Source organism: Papio anubis, chromosome 4 (genome assembly GCF_008728515.1).
Source record: "Papio anubis isolate 15944 chromosome 4, Panubis1.0, whole genome shotgun sequence".
Taxonomy (NCBI): Eukaryota; Metazoa; Chordata; class Mammalia; order Primates; family Cercopithecidae; genus Papio; species Papio anubis.
The window spans coordinates 75,124,036-75,139,939 of record NC_044979.1 but is presented as its reverse complement, the minus strand read 5'-3'; the positions used below and the strand labels follow the sequence as shown (position 1 = coordinate 75,139,939).

Below are 15,904 nucleotides of genomic sequence, written 5' to 3'. Positions count from 1 at the left end.
TTGACTCCAAAGGGCCTGTTTCATCTTCAGCACCTTTACAATGTGCCACTTTGAGTCTGTAGGTTCTTTCTTTCAGAGGCCACCACAGGTAACGGGTACATCATTATGTTTTCTTGATATCACTACATTCTTTCTTCCTGGTGCATCTGCCTCCTGCAGCCCTCTGAAGTGGATTTGACTCCTTATCATCCCTAGTGATAACTCACTTTGCTGTTTTAAAAGAATTGGTATCTGTCGATTTGCTTGGAGTCAGGGAGTTGAGTGTAAGTTCTTGTTTTATTGTATATAATGCTAGCAACTTTTACCAGTGTTAGTAAAGGTAAGAGATAATAAAACAACAATTCTGTACCCAAGAATTCTACCCTTTCATAACAGCACCACTTGGATATGTAGAAAGAGTTTGTTGCGAGATCAGATATAAAACAAATAAAAGTTATTTGTGAAATGGAAGACTGGGATTAGAAACTGTGGCATTCAGGAAGCCAAGTAAGCTGGTTCTCAAAATTGACAGAGATTCTAGAGACGGTGTAGTGCAGGGATTGTCAGCCTCACTGCACATAAGAATCTCCTAGGAAAATTTTAACAAGGACAGATGCAAAGTTCTTATTAAACTGTCAGGACTGAAGTTCAGAGGTCACCGTATTTTAAAAAGGTCTGCAAGTGATTGTAACATGCATCTATGGAGGAAAACATCAATGTAGGGGAAAAAGGGAAAGAAACCTGCATGTTTGGAGTAATGGCTCTGTCTCGAGCACTGTGCTGGCTCCTTACATTCTCCATCTCTTTTTATCTTCATAGTAAGTGAGATGGTTTGACAAATAGGGAGACTGAAGCTCTGCCTTCATGTGGGACACTCAACTGCCTCCTTCCCTACTGTTGGCAGTGCTTGGATGAATATGCATTGTATTCCTCTTCTCTCTTCCAAGAAGACTGGTGTTCTCTGATTATTTTGCATTTTACCCTGGGTAGAGATGGTCTTACCCTCCTTTGAGCTTCAAAAAAAATCAGCCTTCAGCCTAATTCCATCCTGGTGAATCTTTTCTCAGCAATTCTGCTCCCATAAAACAATCTTTACATTTTGAATTTCTATTCATTTTTCTAAGTATTCATAAGATTTTCATATGAAGAATTCTGGTTCAGAAATAGAGAAAATCCTTACTGTGCCTCTCGCGTGGTTACTGGGCTAGGTGTGTTTCAACTCATCATTCTGCCAACTGTAAATAGCTCAGTCTGTATCATATGGGAAATGTAGGTGCAAAGTCACAGAACACTCAAGGGCTGTAAACAACCGGAGGGCGGGGGGGAGGAGGGGAGTAGCGGGGTGGGGAGGGTATTGTTTTTCCCATGGACCTGCAGGTTGCAGCAGCATCTGAGCAAAACACAGCTGTTCTGAGCAGTAGGGCAGGGAGCAGCATGTCTTTGTGTGGACCAGAAGGCACCAGCCTCTGGGTGTGTCATCTCACACTCTACTTCCTACAGTAAGGCCCTTTCTTGGGCCTTTCAGTGAATCCAACCCAGGTTTGTATTTTGTGTTGTCCCCCATCCCTCAAAAAAGCTCATTTGCACTTAAGAAAGAACAAGAGTGTCTTGATTAAGGTATCAAGTTGGTAAAAATGGAAAAACACTTTGATTTAGGGAGTTAATGAATGAACATCTTTCTTTGATTCATTAACCTTACACATATTAGGTAAACTGTGTATAGGTGTTTATTTTTCTTTGTGGAAGTAACACATGATCTATATAGAAAAAATTTCAAATACATCAAAAAAAAAAAAAAAAAAAAAAGGAAAAGAAAGATATTTGTAATCCCACCACTTCAGAAGCACCACTTTGGTGTATTTCTTCTACATGGTGATAGGGGATGGCGGGGGAAATGTGTACCAGTATTTTAAACATATGAGCATTTTTACTTAAAAGTCTATTTTGAACATTTTTCACGGTTGACTGCATAGTATCTCCATGCATGAACATACTCAAATTCATTTATTCCATCCCTTACCATTAGATATTTATGTTGTTTCTAATTTTTCTTTCCAGCTATTATAAATAATACTTCAAAAGGCATCCTTGTAGCTAGTTCTAATTAGTACAGTATAGTTTGGATAATATAAAAATTTCATACATCTGTGACAAAGAACAAGTTGAAATACAGTAAGAAAGAATGTAATTGCTTGTGATAAATATGTGATAAATGTGATAAATATGTGAAAAATGTGATAAATATAGGCTTAGCTTCAAAATAGCTAGCTTAAAATTACCCTTACAGTGTACTTTAAAGATTTCACTGATGATCTTGGAGGTGAGGCATCTGGCCATTGCTGGAATGAAATAACACATGATGTTCAACATTTGGGTAGTAACTGACTTAGTTATTTTTTTTTTTTTTTGCTACTTTCACATACCATTTATCTCATATGAAAAGAGCAATTCTATACACAAGTAATACATAAATAAAATTATAAGAATATGCAACTCCATAAAATGAGATTTGATGTTTTTAAGAGAAAAAAATGATAGCTTTCATGTAAGCTTACGTGTTTGCTGGCAGTTTTTGAATCATTGCCAGAATCATGAAATTCATCATTCAGGAGCCTTTGTCCTCCTAGTCCCCCTTCTATTCTGAGAGGCAGATCTGTGTCTCCTCATTTGGATACGAATGCTTTTCATTTTATTACTGCCTTTGTGCCCTTGGCTTTGAGCCCTGCGGTGGCAGTTGTTTGTGCTTCAAGGAGCATTTGTAATTTCAGTGTGAGGACTCAGGGAGGTCAAGAGAAATCTCTGGTCTTTGCCCTCCTTCAGCCTCCACATTAAGGACGTAGGGCTTCTTCCTAGGCAGTAACTATATTTTGATTCATACTTGTAATCCCTGACCACTTTGATTGATGGGATAAGGACTGAAACTACATTCTCTTGAGGATAGAATATTCTTATCCTTGAGAATAATCATTCATCTCTTCCTAACCCATCTTACTATTTCTTTGCTTTGATCCTAAATCTTTTTTGTTATTTTTAGGCTGGAGGCTCCCAGGTGATTTTCACAAATCCTTTAGAAATTGTCAAGATCCGTTTGCAAGTGGCCGGAGAAATCACTACTGGTCCCAGAGTCAGTGCCTTGTCTGTCGTGCGGGACCTGGGGTTCTTTGGGATCTACAAGGTAACTTTTTTTTTTTTTTTTTTTTTTTTTTTTTTTTTTTTTTTTTTAGTCATTTATTTGATTACTTTCTCATCTCCTAATGTAGAAACTGTTCTTCAACATGAAATCCATTTTTTGTTTTTTGTTTGTTTGTTTGTTTGTTTGCATTTCTACACCTAGAGAAGATGTTCTACCCAAGCTGCAGGGGCATCTTCATGCCAGTTAGAAGGAGGTGCCCCTTCCTGCCATCTGCCAAAAAACTATCCTCATCAATACACAAATCCAGGATGACTATGATAGGAATTGTGCCCTCTAGAGTTGTTCAGTGCAGCTCTTTGCAGCAACACTGGCTAGAACTTTATTTGGATTTGTTATTGATATGCTGAGTTCAGTTCAAGGAGAAACCTATATCATAATTTATTTTCTGATCCTATATATGTGGTCTGATCCATGTTTTCTCTATATATGTATGCCTTGTCTTATTATAAATCTTAATCATTTTTTCATTTAGAAAATGTTTTTTCAGAATGATTACAAAACCAAACTTCTAGAGGATTCTTGAAATTTGTTATTCATACTGCTCTACCAAAAAGTTATAATGGAATTTACTATAACTATCTGCCTATATGCCAACGTATAAGGCTTTATCAAACATAAAGTAAACACAAGTTTTCAATGAAGAATTTTTTTAAAAAAAATTACGCTAGCTTACTAAGTAAACCTTTAGGGATATGGGAGAAATGTCAGATGTCTACTTAAGATAGTTTCATTTATTTACACAGAATGTATACAGTCACATTATATAAAATTAATATTGCTTTGTTTCTATAAACACATATCAAGAAATATTCAAATTATTCATGAATTTTGAATCAGCATCTTGATCTCCACTTAACCCACTTTTTAAGGTCATCTGTTAGCATGGTTTTGCAGAATACATTGTCTTCATTTTTATCCCAAGCTTTGCAATTTGAAGCATTTTTGACTTTTATGTATGATATTGTTCCTGCAAATTTTATCCCATAGACACATAATATTAAGACAGTCAATTTATTTTTTCCTATTCCCAGTTCATCCTGAATGGATATAACTGGTCCCCATAATGTAACAACTTACCATATTGCTAGAGTAAACTTGAAATGACTTGTTTTGACATTTTACACGGTATTTGTGAGATCCTCCTCCCAGAGATACTTTTTTACTCTTTTCTTTTTAACCTGAGTTTTGCAAGTGACCTCAGTAAACATCCAGAATTAGTAATAATTGTGGCTGTCTCAGGAGAATCTGCCTTCCCTGAATGGTACTCTGCTTCTCAGAGTCAAGTGATTGGAAAGAGTACTCCATGATCTGAGACTTTGTGAAGATCGAATATAATGTGATGCCCTCTTTTCTGGGATTAATTTTAGCTGGGGAAAATCCTGCCTTATATTTAAGCATATGTGGTACTTAGGAATAAACCTGCTGATTTTTTAAGTAGAACTTAAAATGTTCAATCTGGGATTCTACAATGTAACACAATGTTCTGTAACTATTTTGCTTACCAATTTGTTACCCATCTGTAAAAAATAAACACTGTTGTCATGAGGCATAGCATTGATCAATTTGAAGAAAAATCGTCTTTTCTAAATTTTTAGGCTCTTGCAGTCTGTAATATGATGTAGCAGCATGTCATTTTGACAAGATGCCAGGAGTCTTTCAATGGGTTGTCTGGTAAAAAGCACTTAGGTACTATGGCAGTGACTGTTATCGAAATGTCTAGATGAGTAAAATGGTAGGAACTTGTTTGCTGATACAGAAACAGAGACTGCTAAACTAACTGCAAATGATACAATACTGGGACTTAGTGCTTTTCATCTTCACATTATTTAATAATCTTAATCCCCTTTAACACTTCTTGGAAGTAGTTGGTATCCTGATTTTGTAGTTCAGGTGAATAGACGCTGCCAACCATGGTATCTGAGCTGAAACTGAGGCTTAGAAGTTTCTTGTTTCCACATTTGTGCTAAAATTGCTTTCCTGAAATGTGCAGGATTGCTCAAGTTTGAGCAAGAGAACTCTCCCGTATGAAGTTAGTTTAATTACTAGTCTAGTAGTTTAATCTAGTTCAGAAGCATTCCACAGGGCTTGGTGCTCACTTCTAAAATGCTGTTTTTGGTGTACTGGTAATTAACAAGAAAATCAGTAATGCTTTGAGCTGTTGGAACCTTGATTTCGTTGCAAGAAAATGACCTAGTAATCTCTATCTTCCTGTTGGTCATCAGTATCAGCTATATTCAGAGACCTGGGAGTCTGGATTTCATTCAGCAGATGTTGACCTCTGTGGTTTGGTCTCCTTTCAGTCTGATTAGCTCTTGTATTACAAGTCTAGTTGGTCCTCATTTATATTTTCGCAGCATTCTGTCTTGGACTTTGTTTCTTGTGAACCCCTCTTCTCCAGTCCCACCCCACTTCACCTTTACATGATCAGACATCACAGCAGGTTAAGATCCATCTTTCTAGGGAGCATCACAGCATTAGCATTGCTTTGTAGTTTAATGTGTTTTTGTTTCAGGATAGCACTTTTTTCTGTTTCTAGTCCTGGTTAGCTAGAAAAATGCAAATGACTAGAAGTGACCTCACACAGTACTTTTAAACCTGGTATGTGCCCCTCCAGGTGGGTCTTTAAAAAGAAGAACCACTGTCCTAAATTTAGTTGAGACAGGTAATCTTTCTCCTTCCCTCTGTTCTTTTGTTTCTGTTGTTAACATTACAATGCCAGACCCAAGAAGGGTGAGTGGTTGGCTCTGTCTGTGTGTTTAGGCCTGCTGAGCTTTAACCTTACCTAAATTGGAAAATCAAGCTTTCTGTTTTTCTCCTGTATTGACTTGCAAAATAAGCAAACTATTCTGACTTCCCAGTAAGTGGCAATTAGAGTACTTGCTTTAGAAATATATTTGCAACTGAAAAAAAGTGGAAAACAGTAAACATTTTGCATTCCTAAAGTAAGAAATAGTTTAGCACAAATATAGTAAGCAATGTAAACAAAGCCCCCGTCTAAAATGCTAACATTTAGAGAGATTTAGTTATAGCACAGAGGATGTAGGTGATTGAAGTGAAGGCAGCATAATTAATTGCCTTTGAAAGAGCTATTTGAATGTAATGTAGCTAAGAAAACAAATCTGCAATGTCTACTTCTTTTTAAAAAGAATTATGAGGATGTATTTCCGTTTCCCTGCATAACTTCTGTTTTATTACATAAACCCCTGGAGCATAAAAATAAAAGTCAAATAAACTTGACATAGAAAAGAAAGTTGTATCCATCTACTTTTGAACATTACCTTTTCCATAGGAGCTGTCAGAGCGTTAATGAGGGGACAAATTATACTTTAGGAATTGAATGAAACTTATCATTTAACAGTAAATGGCAGCACAGCTAATTAGGCCAAAAAGATGCTTTATTAGGAAGCAGTGGAACAGTCCATGTCTCTTTTTGAGTACAAAACATGGTCAGTGAAGCAGTGACAGCTAGGATCCATCAAGCACTGTTTTCAAATTCTATAATCACAAGTTAAACCTTAACTCTAGCATGGAAGGTCACTTAGGAATATGGACTCTGTCTGCTGTGTTCTAATCAAAGGCATTGTTTTTTTCCACTGCATTTGACAGTATTCAAACATATTTTTATCCATATACATAAATGTTGTATACATGTGTTCATCTATAATGTGTGTATAAATGATTCATTGGAGCTATTGTTCATAAACTCAGAAAGCAAGTTATGATATATCAGTATATTCTTGTTTATTCTGTCAGTTATCTCTAACATTTTTTTATTTTAAAAAGTAAAATATAATTTATATTTCAAAAAAATCAAGTAATTTAGAAAGGTGTATGAAGAAAAGTAAAATTATCTCTCTACCCTTTACTGCTCCATTCTCTTCAAAGTATAGCTACTGCTTAAGATTTTATATTAATGTATCCTTAAAAAAGAAAAACTTTCTGCTCAGATTAGTATTTCTCTTTCAAAAATTTCACCAATATCAGCATCAGAACAGTATGTATGTTTTCAATAGGAAAGACGTAGAATCACCCTAGGTTACCATTAACAGGAGATTGGATAAGGAAAACGTGAAAACTACACACAATGGAGTACTAGACAACCATAAAAAAGAACTAAATTATGTCCTTTTCAGCAACATGGATGCAGCTAGAGGCCACTATCCTAAACAAATCAGTGCAGAAACAGAAAACCAAATATCACATTTTCACTTGTAAGTGAGAGCGAAACCTTGGGTACACATGGGCACAAAGACTCCAATAGGAGGAAGGGAAAGAGGAAAGGAGGAAAGGGCTGAAAAACTTCCTTTCGGGTGCTATGCTCAGTACCTAGCTGACAGGATTAATAGAAGCCCAAACCTCAGCATCACGCAATGTATCCTTGTAACAAACCTGTATATGTATCCCCTGAATCTAAAATTAAAATGAAAGGAGAATATTTTACTTTTCTTAAGTAAAATTGTGTCTTAACACAAATAGAATCTTTTCAAACACAATATATCTTAACGCTCTTTCCTCATTTTAATAGCTGTATAAATGTTTGTGTTTAACCGTTTCCTGTTGATGAATATTTGTTTCTAGTTTGAAGATATTACAAGCAATGCCATGGTGATCATCCCCGTGCATATTTTAACATACTTTTGTGATTGTTTAGAAAAGATAAATTCCTAGCATTGAAGTTGTTAGGTCAAAGGACATGTGCACTTTTTAGTGTTAATAGATTTTGCCCAGTTTTATCTGTTTATCCCTTTTTCCTTGGTAACATGTAAATACTCATAAGACTAATTCTTCAACTTATCATCTTTTGAAAACTTGTATTTTTACGTGCTCATAGCCGGACCTGAAGGAAGCAATTGTTTAGTCTACTTTGAGAACACATTGTCGTTCTAGTTTTCTGATACCTGGGGACATGCTATGGTTTTACAACCAGCCTAGGGGTAGTTCTCACCCATCCATTTCTGCTTTTATCCTTCATCTGAACCTCTGTGAAAGCCTCTTTAGGGCTTTCTTTATTTTGACTCTTGACTCTCCTAAATCCACTGTTGCCACAGCAGCCAAAGTGATCCATTTAAAATGTAAATCATATTAATTCACTCACTCAGCACACTCTTATTGAGAGCTTACTGTGCCAGGCACTGTTCCAGCCTTTAGGAGATGGCTGTTTAAAGCCAAGTCCCTGCTCACAGTATATTGGATAGGACAGGTCAGCCATCAAGAAAAAATGATACGGCCGGGCATGGTGCCTTGTGTCTGTAATCTCAGTATTTCAGGAGGCCAGGGCAATCTCTTAATGCCAGGAGTTCAAGACTAGGCTAGGCAGCATAGCAAGACACCATCCCTACAAAAATAAATAAATAAAAGTTAGTGGGACATGGTGGTGCATGTCTGTATTCCCAGCTATTTGGGAGGCTAAGGCGGGAGAATCACTTGAACCCAGGAGTTCGAGGCTGCATTGAGCTATGATTGCACCACCACACTCTAGCCCTGGCAACAGAGCGAGACCCTGTGTCTTAAAAAAAAAAAAAAAAAGGAAAGGAATACACAAAATGAATATGACATCAGCTGGTGCTACCATGAAGAAAAAGAAGCTGATTTAAAACATGAGCAAAGGACTTGAATATATACTTCTCCAAAGAAGACATACCAATGGCCAACATGTATGTGAAAAAAGGATGTGAAAAGATGTTCAACATCACTAATCATCAGGGAAATGCAAATCATAACTACAATGAGATAGCACTTCATACCTGTTAGGATAGCTATTATCAAAAAAAAAAAAAAAAAGATAAGCAATGGTGAGGTTGTGGAGAAATTGAAATCCTTGGTGGTAGGCCAGGTGCAGTGGCTCATGCCTGTAATCCCAGCACTGTGGGAGACCAAGGCAGGCGGATCACGGGGTCAGGAGATCAAGACCATCCTGGCTAACATGGTGAAACCCTGTCTCTACTAAAAATACAAAAAATTAGCTGGGCATGGTGGCATTTGCCAATAGTTCCAGCTACTTGGGCGGCTGAGGCAGTAGACTGGCTTGAACCCAGGAGGTGGAGGTCGCAGTGAGCTGAGATCGTGCCACTGCACTCTAGCCTGAGGGACAGAGTGAGACTCTGTCTCCAAAAAAAAAAAGAAAAGAAAAAGAGAGATCCTTGATGGTAGAAATGTAAAGTGGTACAGTCTCTGTGGAAAACAGTATGGAATTTTCTCAAAGAGTTAAAATGGAACTACTGTATAATCCAGCAATCTCACTTCTGGGTGTACATCCAAAAGAATAGAAATCAGATATCTGAAGAAGATGTCTGGACTACCAGGTTCATTGCAACATTATTACAATAGACAAGCTATGAAACAACCTAAATGTCTATCAACAAAGGAATGAATAAAGAAAATATGGTGTATTATAGCCTTAAAAAGGAAGGAAATCCTGCTTTTGCAATGAGATGGATAAGCCTGGAAGACATTATGTTAAGTGCAATAAGGCAGTCACAGAACTTCAAATACTGCATGATTCTATTTTTAAGTGTACATTTCTTGATGTATGAGAGAGAGTGACCGAGTCTTTTCACAAATATACCAACACCGAAAATTGAAGTAAGTTAATAAGTAAATCAATAAAAATATTGTGTCTTACTCCTGACAGACTTTTATTCTCTCACTTAAGGAAGGATTTTTAGAAATTTAAGGAGAGAGTATCAAGCACACCTCAAGGAGTCAGGTTTTGTATCTAATATGTGTGAACATTTGAAAAATACTACAGGTCATGTAATGTCCTAAATCACTGCTTAAAGGTTGTATTAAACAAAAACTGGAAAAAAAAAAAAACTTTAAAAAATAATTTCAAATTTTATTTTAAATTTGGGGGTACATGTGCAGGTTTGTTGCACAGGTATGTTGCATGATGCTGGGATTTGGGATATGAATGATTCAGTTACCGAGGTAGTGAGCATAGTACCCAACACTTAGTTTGAAAAAAATGATTTTTCTTTTTACAAAATTTCTTGTTCCTGTGCTTCAGATGACTCACTGACTCGTCTGTAGAAAGAGGATAATAATCGTACCTACCTATTCATAGGATCGTTGTGTGGTTTTACTAAAACAATGCTTGTAAAGCATATAGGATAGAGTTGAGCACATAGTACACGTGGTGTGTTAGTTGTCATCAACTTTTGATTATTGAGTGTCAGCTAAGGTATTCTTGCAGGAATACCTAGTTTCTTCCTCATTACTCCAGTCCTGGGTAATTTCCAGTGCTGTGTGGTCAACACCCTCTCCAGGCCGGGTCTTCTGCTTTGGACTTTAGAATAGCAGATTAAAAGGAGATGGCTTGAAAAATATTATTTTTATAAAATAATGCCCAGAGGAATTGAGTGTGCTAAAGACACCAGAAGAAAAGAATTCCTTAAAGTAACAGCAAATGGTCAATTTTTTAAACCATTCTTTTATTCTTTCACCAAATGTATATTGAGTGCTAACACGATTAGATGCTAGAATACCAAAGATGTGTACAGTATCATTGCCTTAAAAGTGATCTACGTTAAGGGGTGAGAGAAGAGAAACATGTAATTCTAGTGCCATAAAGTTCTTTTAAAATTTAATTTTAATAGGCAGTACCTTTTTTTAAGGTAGAAAATTCAGATACAAAAGAGTATCTAACGATAAAATGCTAGTTTTTCAGCCCAAGCCCCAGATAACCTTTCTTTCCAGAGACAAACATTTTTACCAAGTTATTTTTTGTTTTGTTATTGCTTGTTTTCTTTTTCGTTTTTGGTTTGTGCTAAGTATCCACAATATTAGTTTTAAGACAGTACTTTTTAATTGTATCTAAACTTTTAGAATATGTCTTTTTCATGTTAAAAAGTATATTAAATGATGCCAGCTATCCACCGTTTGTAAGGTACTCTGAATATATTTTCCAGAAGTGATGGATGTATTTCTACTGAGTCATCTTTACATTCTCTGGTTTCTAATTGTGACCAAGAGATGCATTTAAAAGATGGACAGCATAAGAAATGCATTAACTGTAAAAGAGATATGCCTTGTAACAACCAAAGAAGTCTGTGTGATGTATAATCAACCTAACAAACTACTACTATAAATGTACTTAGTAGAATTAGGTCTTCCACCGAATAAAAGATTGGCCTGATAAACGTAGAACTCTATTATGATTCAGGTGTGAAACCACGTAGAACTCATATTCCAGCTGCCAATTGTTAAAATTATATATTATTTCATATATATTTTAATTTTCCACTCCAATAGGACAGTGTGCTTTCATTGATAATAGTAATTATCATCTTTTATTGAATTATCATCTTTTATTGGAGATCTTTGTGCTAGGTACTATACTAACTACTTTATATTAATCATTGGATTTAAGTTTAATGTGTCTGTACAAATGTTACTCACATTTTATAGATGAGGAACTTGAGGTACAGATATTTTAAGAACGTTACCCAACATTAGATAGCTGCTAAATAGTAGAGTGATGATCTGAGACCAGGTCTCTGATTATAAAACCTGTATTCTTACTCCTGTAATTTACTGTCTTTGATGCAGAGTGGAAGAATAATTCAGATATAAATCCATATTTAAGATGATACATTTTGAGTATGTATTTCTTTGAATGCAATATACTTCTGTATCTAAATCATCCTCTTCAAAATGAAGTATTCAGGAGACTTGCATATGGGCTGGGCACAGTGGCTTATGCTTGTAATCTCAGCATTTTAGGAGGCCAAGGCAGGAGGATCAATTGAGTTCAAGGGTTTGAGACCAGCCTTGACAACATAGTGAGATGTCATCTCTACTAAAATTAAAAAATAAAATCAAAATTAATCGGGCGTGGTGATGTGTGCCTGTAGCCCTTGCTACTCAGGAGGCTGAGGCAAGAGGAGAGCTTCAGCCTGGGAGATTCAGGCTGCAATGAGCCATGATTGTACCATTTCACTCCACCTTGGGCAGCAGAGTCGAGACCCTGTCTTTAAAAAAAAAAAAAAAAAAATAGCTGGGTGAAACACAAGGAGAACACCAGCTCAGCTCAGCTAGCTGAGTGGTTTAAAAAAAAAATAGTTGGGTGAAACGCAAGGAGAACACCAGCTCAGCTAGCTTAGCTCTAGTGGTTGCTGTTGTAGAGAAATGGTGCTCGTAGGGTGTATTGAAGAGGGTTTGAAAAAAGAGCTTTTTACTTTCTCCCTGGACTTTGTGATCTATATCAAGGAGAAAAACAAAAAATTATCAGAGGGCACTGCTTGCATAATCATTGCACATTTTAAAGAATACGTGTCAAGAGAAAGCATCAGGAACAACCAGAATGAGCATCTCCTCAATAAGACATTAAGTTATCTCTATAGGATTTCTAGCCATTGGTAGAGCATATATATTTTATGTGTGTGTGTGTGTGTGTGTGTATATTGTGTGTGTGACAGTCTTGCTCCGTCGCCAGGCTGGTGTGCGGTGGCACGATCTCGGCTCACTGCAACCTCTGACTCACAGGTTCAAGCGATTCTCCTGCCTCAGCCTCCTGAGTAGCTGGGATTACAGGCACACGCCACCACACCCAGCTAATTTTTGTATTTTTAGTGGAAATGGGGTTTCATCATGTTGGCTAGGATTGTCTCCATCTCCTGACCTCATGATCCGCCCACCTTGGCCTCCCAAAGTGCTGGGATTACAGGCGCAAGCCACTGTGCCTGGCCTGTAGAGCAGATTTTTAACTGATCATCCAATTGAAAACAACTAAAAATGTTGGATAAGATATTTCATAAAAGCCTTTTTACACATATGAGTCAAGGAAGTAAGGAATATTCAAGCCTAAAAATAGGTGAGGTAAGCAGAACCATAAAGCTCTTTTTTGCCTTGATGACACTTACCAAACACTTGAATGTGAACAATAATTTTAGAAGTCTCGGGACAATCAGGTACTGCCCAAAGTGCTAAGTATTTAAAAAAAAAAAATGGCTAGGGCTAAGGTGAAGCAAGCAGGGCACCTAGGACGCAGTTTAAGAAGGTATTTACTTCCAGGTGTCAATGCTACATGGACACATTCCTGATAGGGCCTCCTGAAAGTTTCTACCATAACTATCACTCTTTTCTTATTCTATCCCTAAAGAAAATCCTCCCCATGAGGTTGGCATCTCAAAAGGCTACACCCTCAGTGGAAGGGTAAAATAGCAGTGTTCCCTTCTACCCTAGGCTACAAGGAAAATTGCCTTGCTTCTCAGTGGAGGGAGAGAAAAGGAGGGTGCAGGGAAACACTCCCCCATGAATCAGGAATTTCAAACTGCTCTTCATGGGCTTGCAGGCTGAATTTATATTTTTTAAGTGATATGAAAAACCTCAAGTTAGAAATTAATTTTTAGGTAGTCTTCAATTGATAGTGCTCCCAGGCTTGAGAAAAGCAAACACAGCCTGGGAGCGGTGGCTCACACCTGTAATCCCAGCACTTTGGGAAGCCGAGGTGGGTGAATCACTTGAGGCCAGGAGTTCAAGACCAGTCTGGCCAACATGGCAAAACCCCGTCTCTACTATAAAAATACAAAAATTAGCTGGGCATGGTGGCTCACACCTGTAGTTCCAGCTGCTCAGGAGGCTGAGGCACAAGAATCAATTGAACCCAGGATGGGGAGGTGGCAACAAGCAAAGATTGTACCACTGCACTCCTGCCTGGGCAACACAGTGAAACCCTATCCCTCCCCCTACGTCCTCAAAAAAAAAAAAAAAAAAAAGCAAACACAATTCTAGAGGAACCTACCTTCAACCCAGACTTCGAAGAATTTTTGTATTTAATGGTACAAGGAGAATGAGCAGCTCACGATAAAAATAAAAATCCCAAGTCACACAGGCAATAAAACACTTTAAGAGGAGATAGCAGAAAACAACAGGAAACATTATACACACAAAGATTTAAAATTTCAAAATTATCAGAATTATAAAACAAATGTTTTATTTTTAAAATAGTAAAAAGCATAGAATATTTATAATGATTAAAATTTTAAATTCAGCCAGCTTGGGCAGCATTGCAAAACCCTGTCTACAAAAAATTAAAACAATTAGCCAGGTGTGGTAGCTCATACCTATAGTCTCAGCTCCTCAGGAGGCTGAGGTGAGAGGATCTCTCTTGAGTTCAGGAGGTTGAGGCTGCAGTGAGCCATGATCACACCACTGCACTTCAACCTGGGTGATAGAGTGAGACTGTCTCAAAAAAAAAAAAAAAAAAAATTAAACAGATGGCTTTAACAACAGATTAAAAGCAGCCTAAAAGAGAATTAGTCAACTGGAAGATAAATTATCCAGAATGCATTTCTGAGAGACAAAGATTAAAGGCATGTACATGTGTATGTAGGGTTGAAGAGGAAGCACTTTCCCCTTCACCCTCTGAACGTTCACTGAAAATGAACTGATAAAAGGCAAATTAATAGGAGAGAAAGCACTTTGGGAGGCCGAGACGGGCAGATCACAAGGTCAGGAGATCGAGACCATCCTGGCTAACATGGTGAAACCCCATCTCTACTAAAAAATACAAAAAACTAGCTGGGCAAGGTGGCGGGCGCCTGTAGTCCCAGCTACTCGGGAGGCTGAGGCATGAACCCGGGAGGCGGAGCTTGCAGTGAGCTGAGATCCGGCCACTGCACTCCAGCCTGGGCAACAGAGCGAGACTCCGTCTCAAAAAAAGAAATAGGAGAGAAAGGCATACAAATTTATTTTAACATGCATAGCATGGAAGAATCACAGGAGAATGATTACTCAGTGACTCAATGGGATACAGATGTATACATACCCTTCTTCCTAGGGGAAGGGGAGATGAAGGATGTAGGAGTCAATGATTTTTAGGGGTAACGAATGGACCCAAGGCTCAAACAATGCTAAGTAAATAATTATCTTTGGAAATTGAATGGGACTAGAGAACACACAATATTTGGGACAGAGGTTGTCTGAGTTCTAGGTGTTGTGTTTAGTATTCAGTCTCTTCCTCTGTGAGATGAGTTTCGATCTTCTCTGGTTAATGAAATCTCAGGGAAGGGGTTGAAGGCAATTACATTCCTCTTTGGGGGTCTGGTTTCTAGGTGGATAAGAGAACAGCTTCATGCCGTGCTTGGGAGAGACAGAGGATGAGAGGAGGCAGGAATGGGAGGAGACCTTAGAAGAGATACCTTGGTTCTGAGGCTTATTTCTGAGTCCTTTCAATTTTCAAAGCACTCAGCATGGCAAAGCAGCCATATGTTTGGGTTATCATTTTCTGCACCCCCAGCAGTGGAAAGCATGAGATGGTCTAACAAATATAAAAGAAAACTGGAAGAAAAGGTGAGATGATGGCTAAAGATTTTCTAGAACTAATGAAAGCCATTAATCTAAGATTCAATAAGTACAGGAGGCTGGATGTGATGACTTGCACTTGTAATCCCAGCACTTTGGGAACTCAGGAGTTCAAGACCAGCCTGGGCAACACAGTGAGACTTCATCTCTACAAAAACAAACTTTTTTTTTTTTTTTTAATTAGCTAGACATGGTGTCATGCACCTGTAGTCCCAGCTACTTGGGAGGCTGAGGTGGGAAGATCACTTGAGCCCAGGAGGTCAAGGCTGCAGTGAGCCATGATTGCACCACTGCACTCTAACCTAAGTGATAGAGCAAGACTCTGTTTCAAAAAGAAAAAAAAAATAGCAAAGAAAAAAGTGCAACAAATTGCAGGTATAGGATAAATGAAAATAATTCAGACTAGACACATCAGAGGAAAACTGCTGA

At 37.7% G+C, this 15,904-nt stretch overlaps 1 protein-coding gene across 4 annotated transcripts in view; it reads left to right on the top strand.

Annotated features, from left to right (window-relative positions):
• The window catches only part of SLC25A13 (solute carrier family 25 member 13), a 198,743-nt gene that overhangs the window by 163,566 nt on the left and 19,273 nt on the right, over window positions 1-15,904 (top strand). For all 4 annotated transcript variants that reach the window (XM_003896295.4, XM_009203365.3, XM_017956938.3 and 1 more), the window contains one exon: window positions 3,014-3,154. In XM_003896295.4, the coding sequence (XP_003896344.2) occupies window positions 3,014-3,154 (141 nt within the window). The remainder of the gene's footprint in view (window positions 1-3,013; window positions 3,155-15,904) is intronic.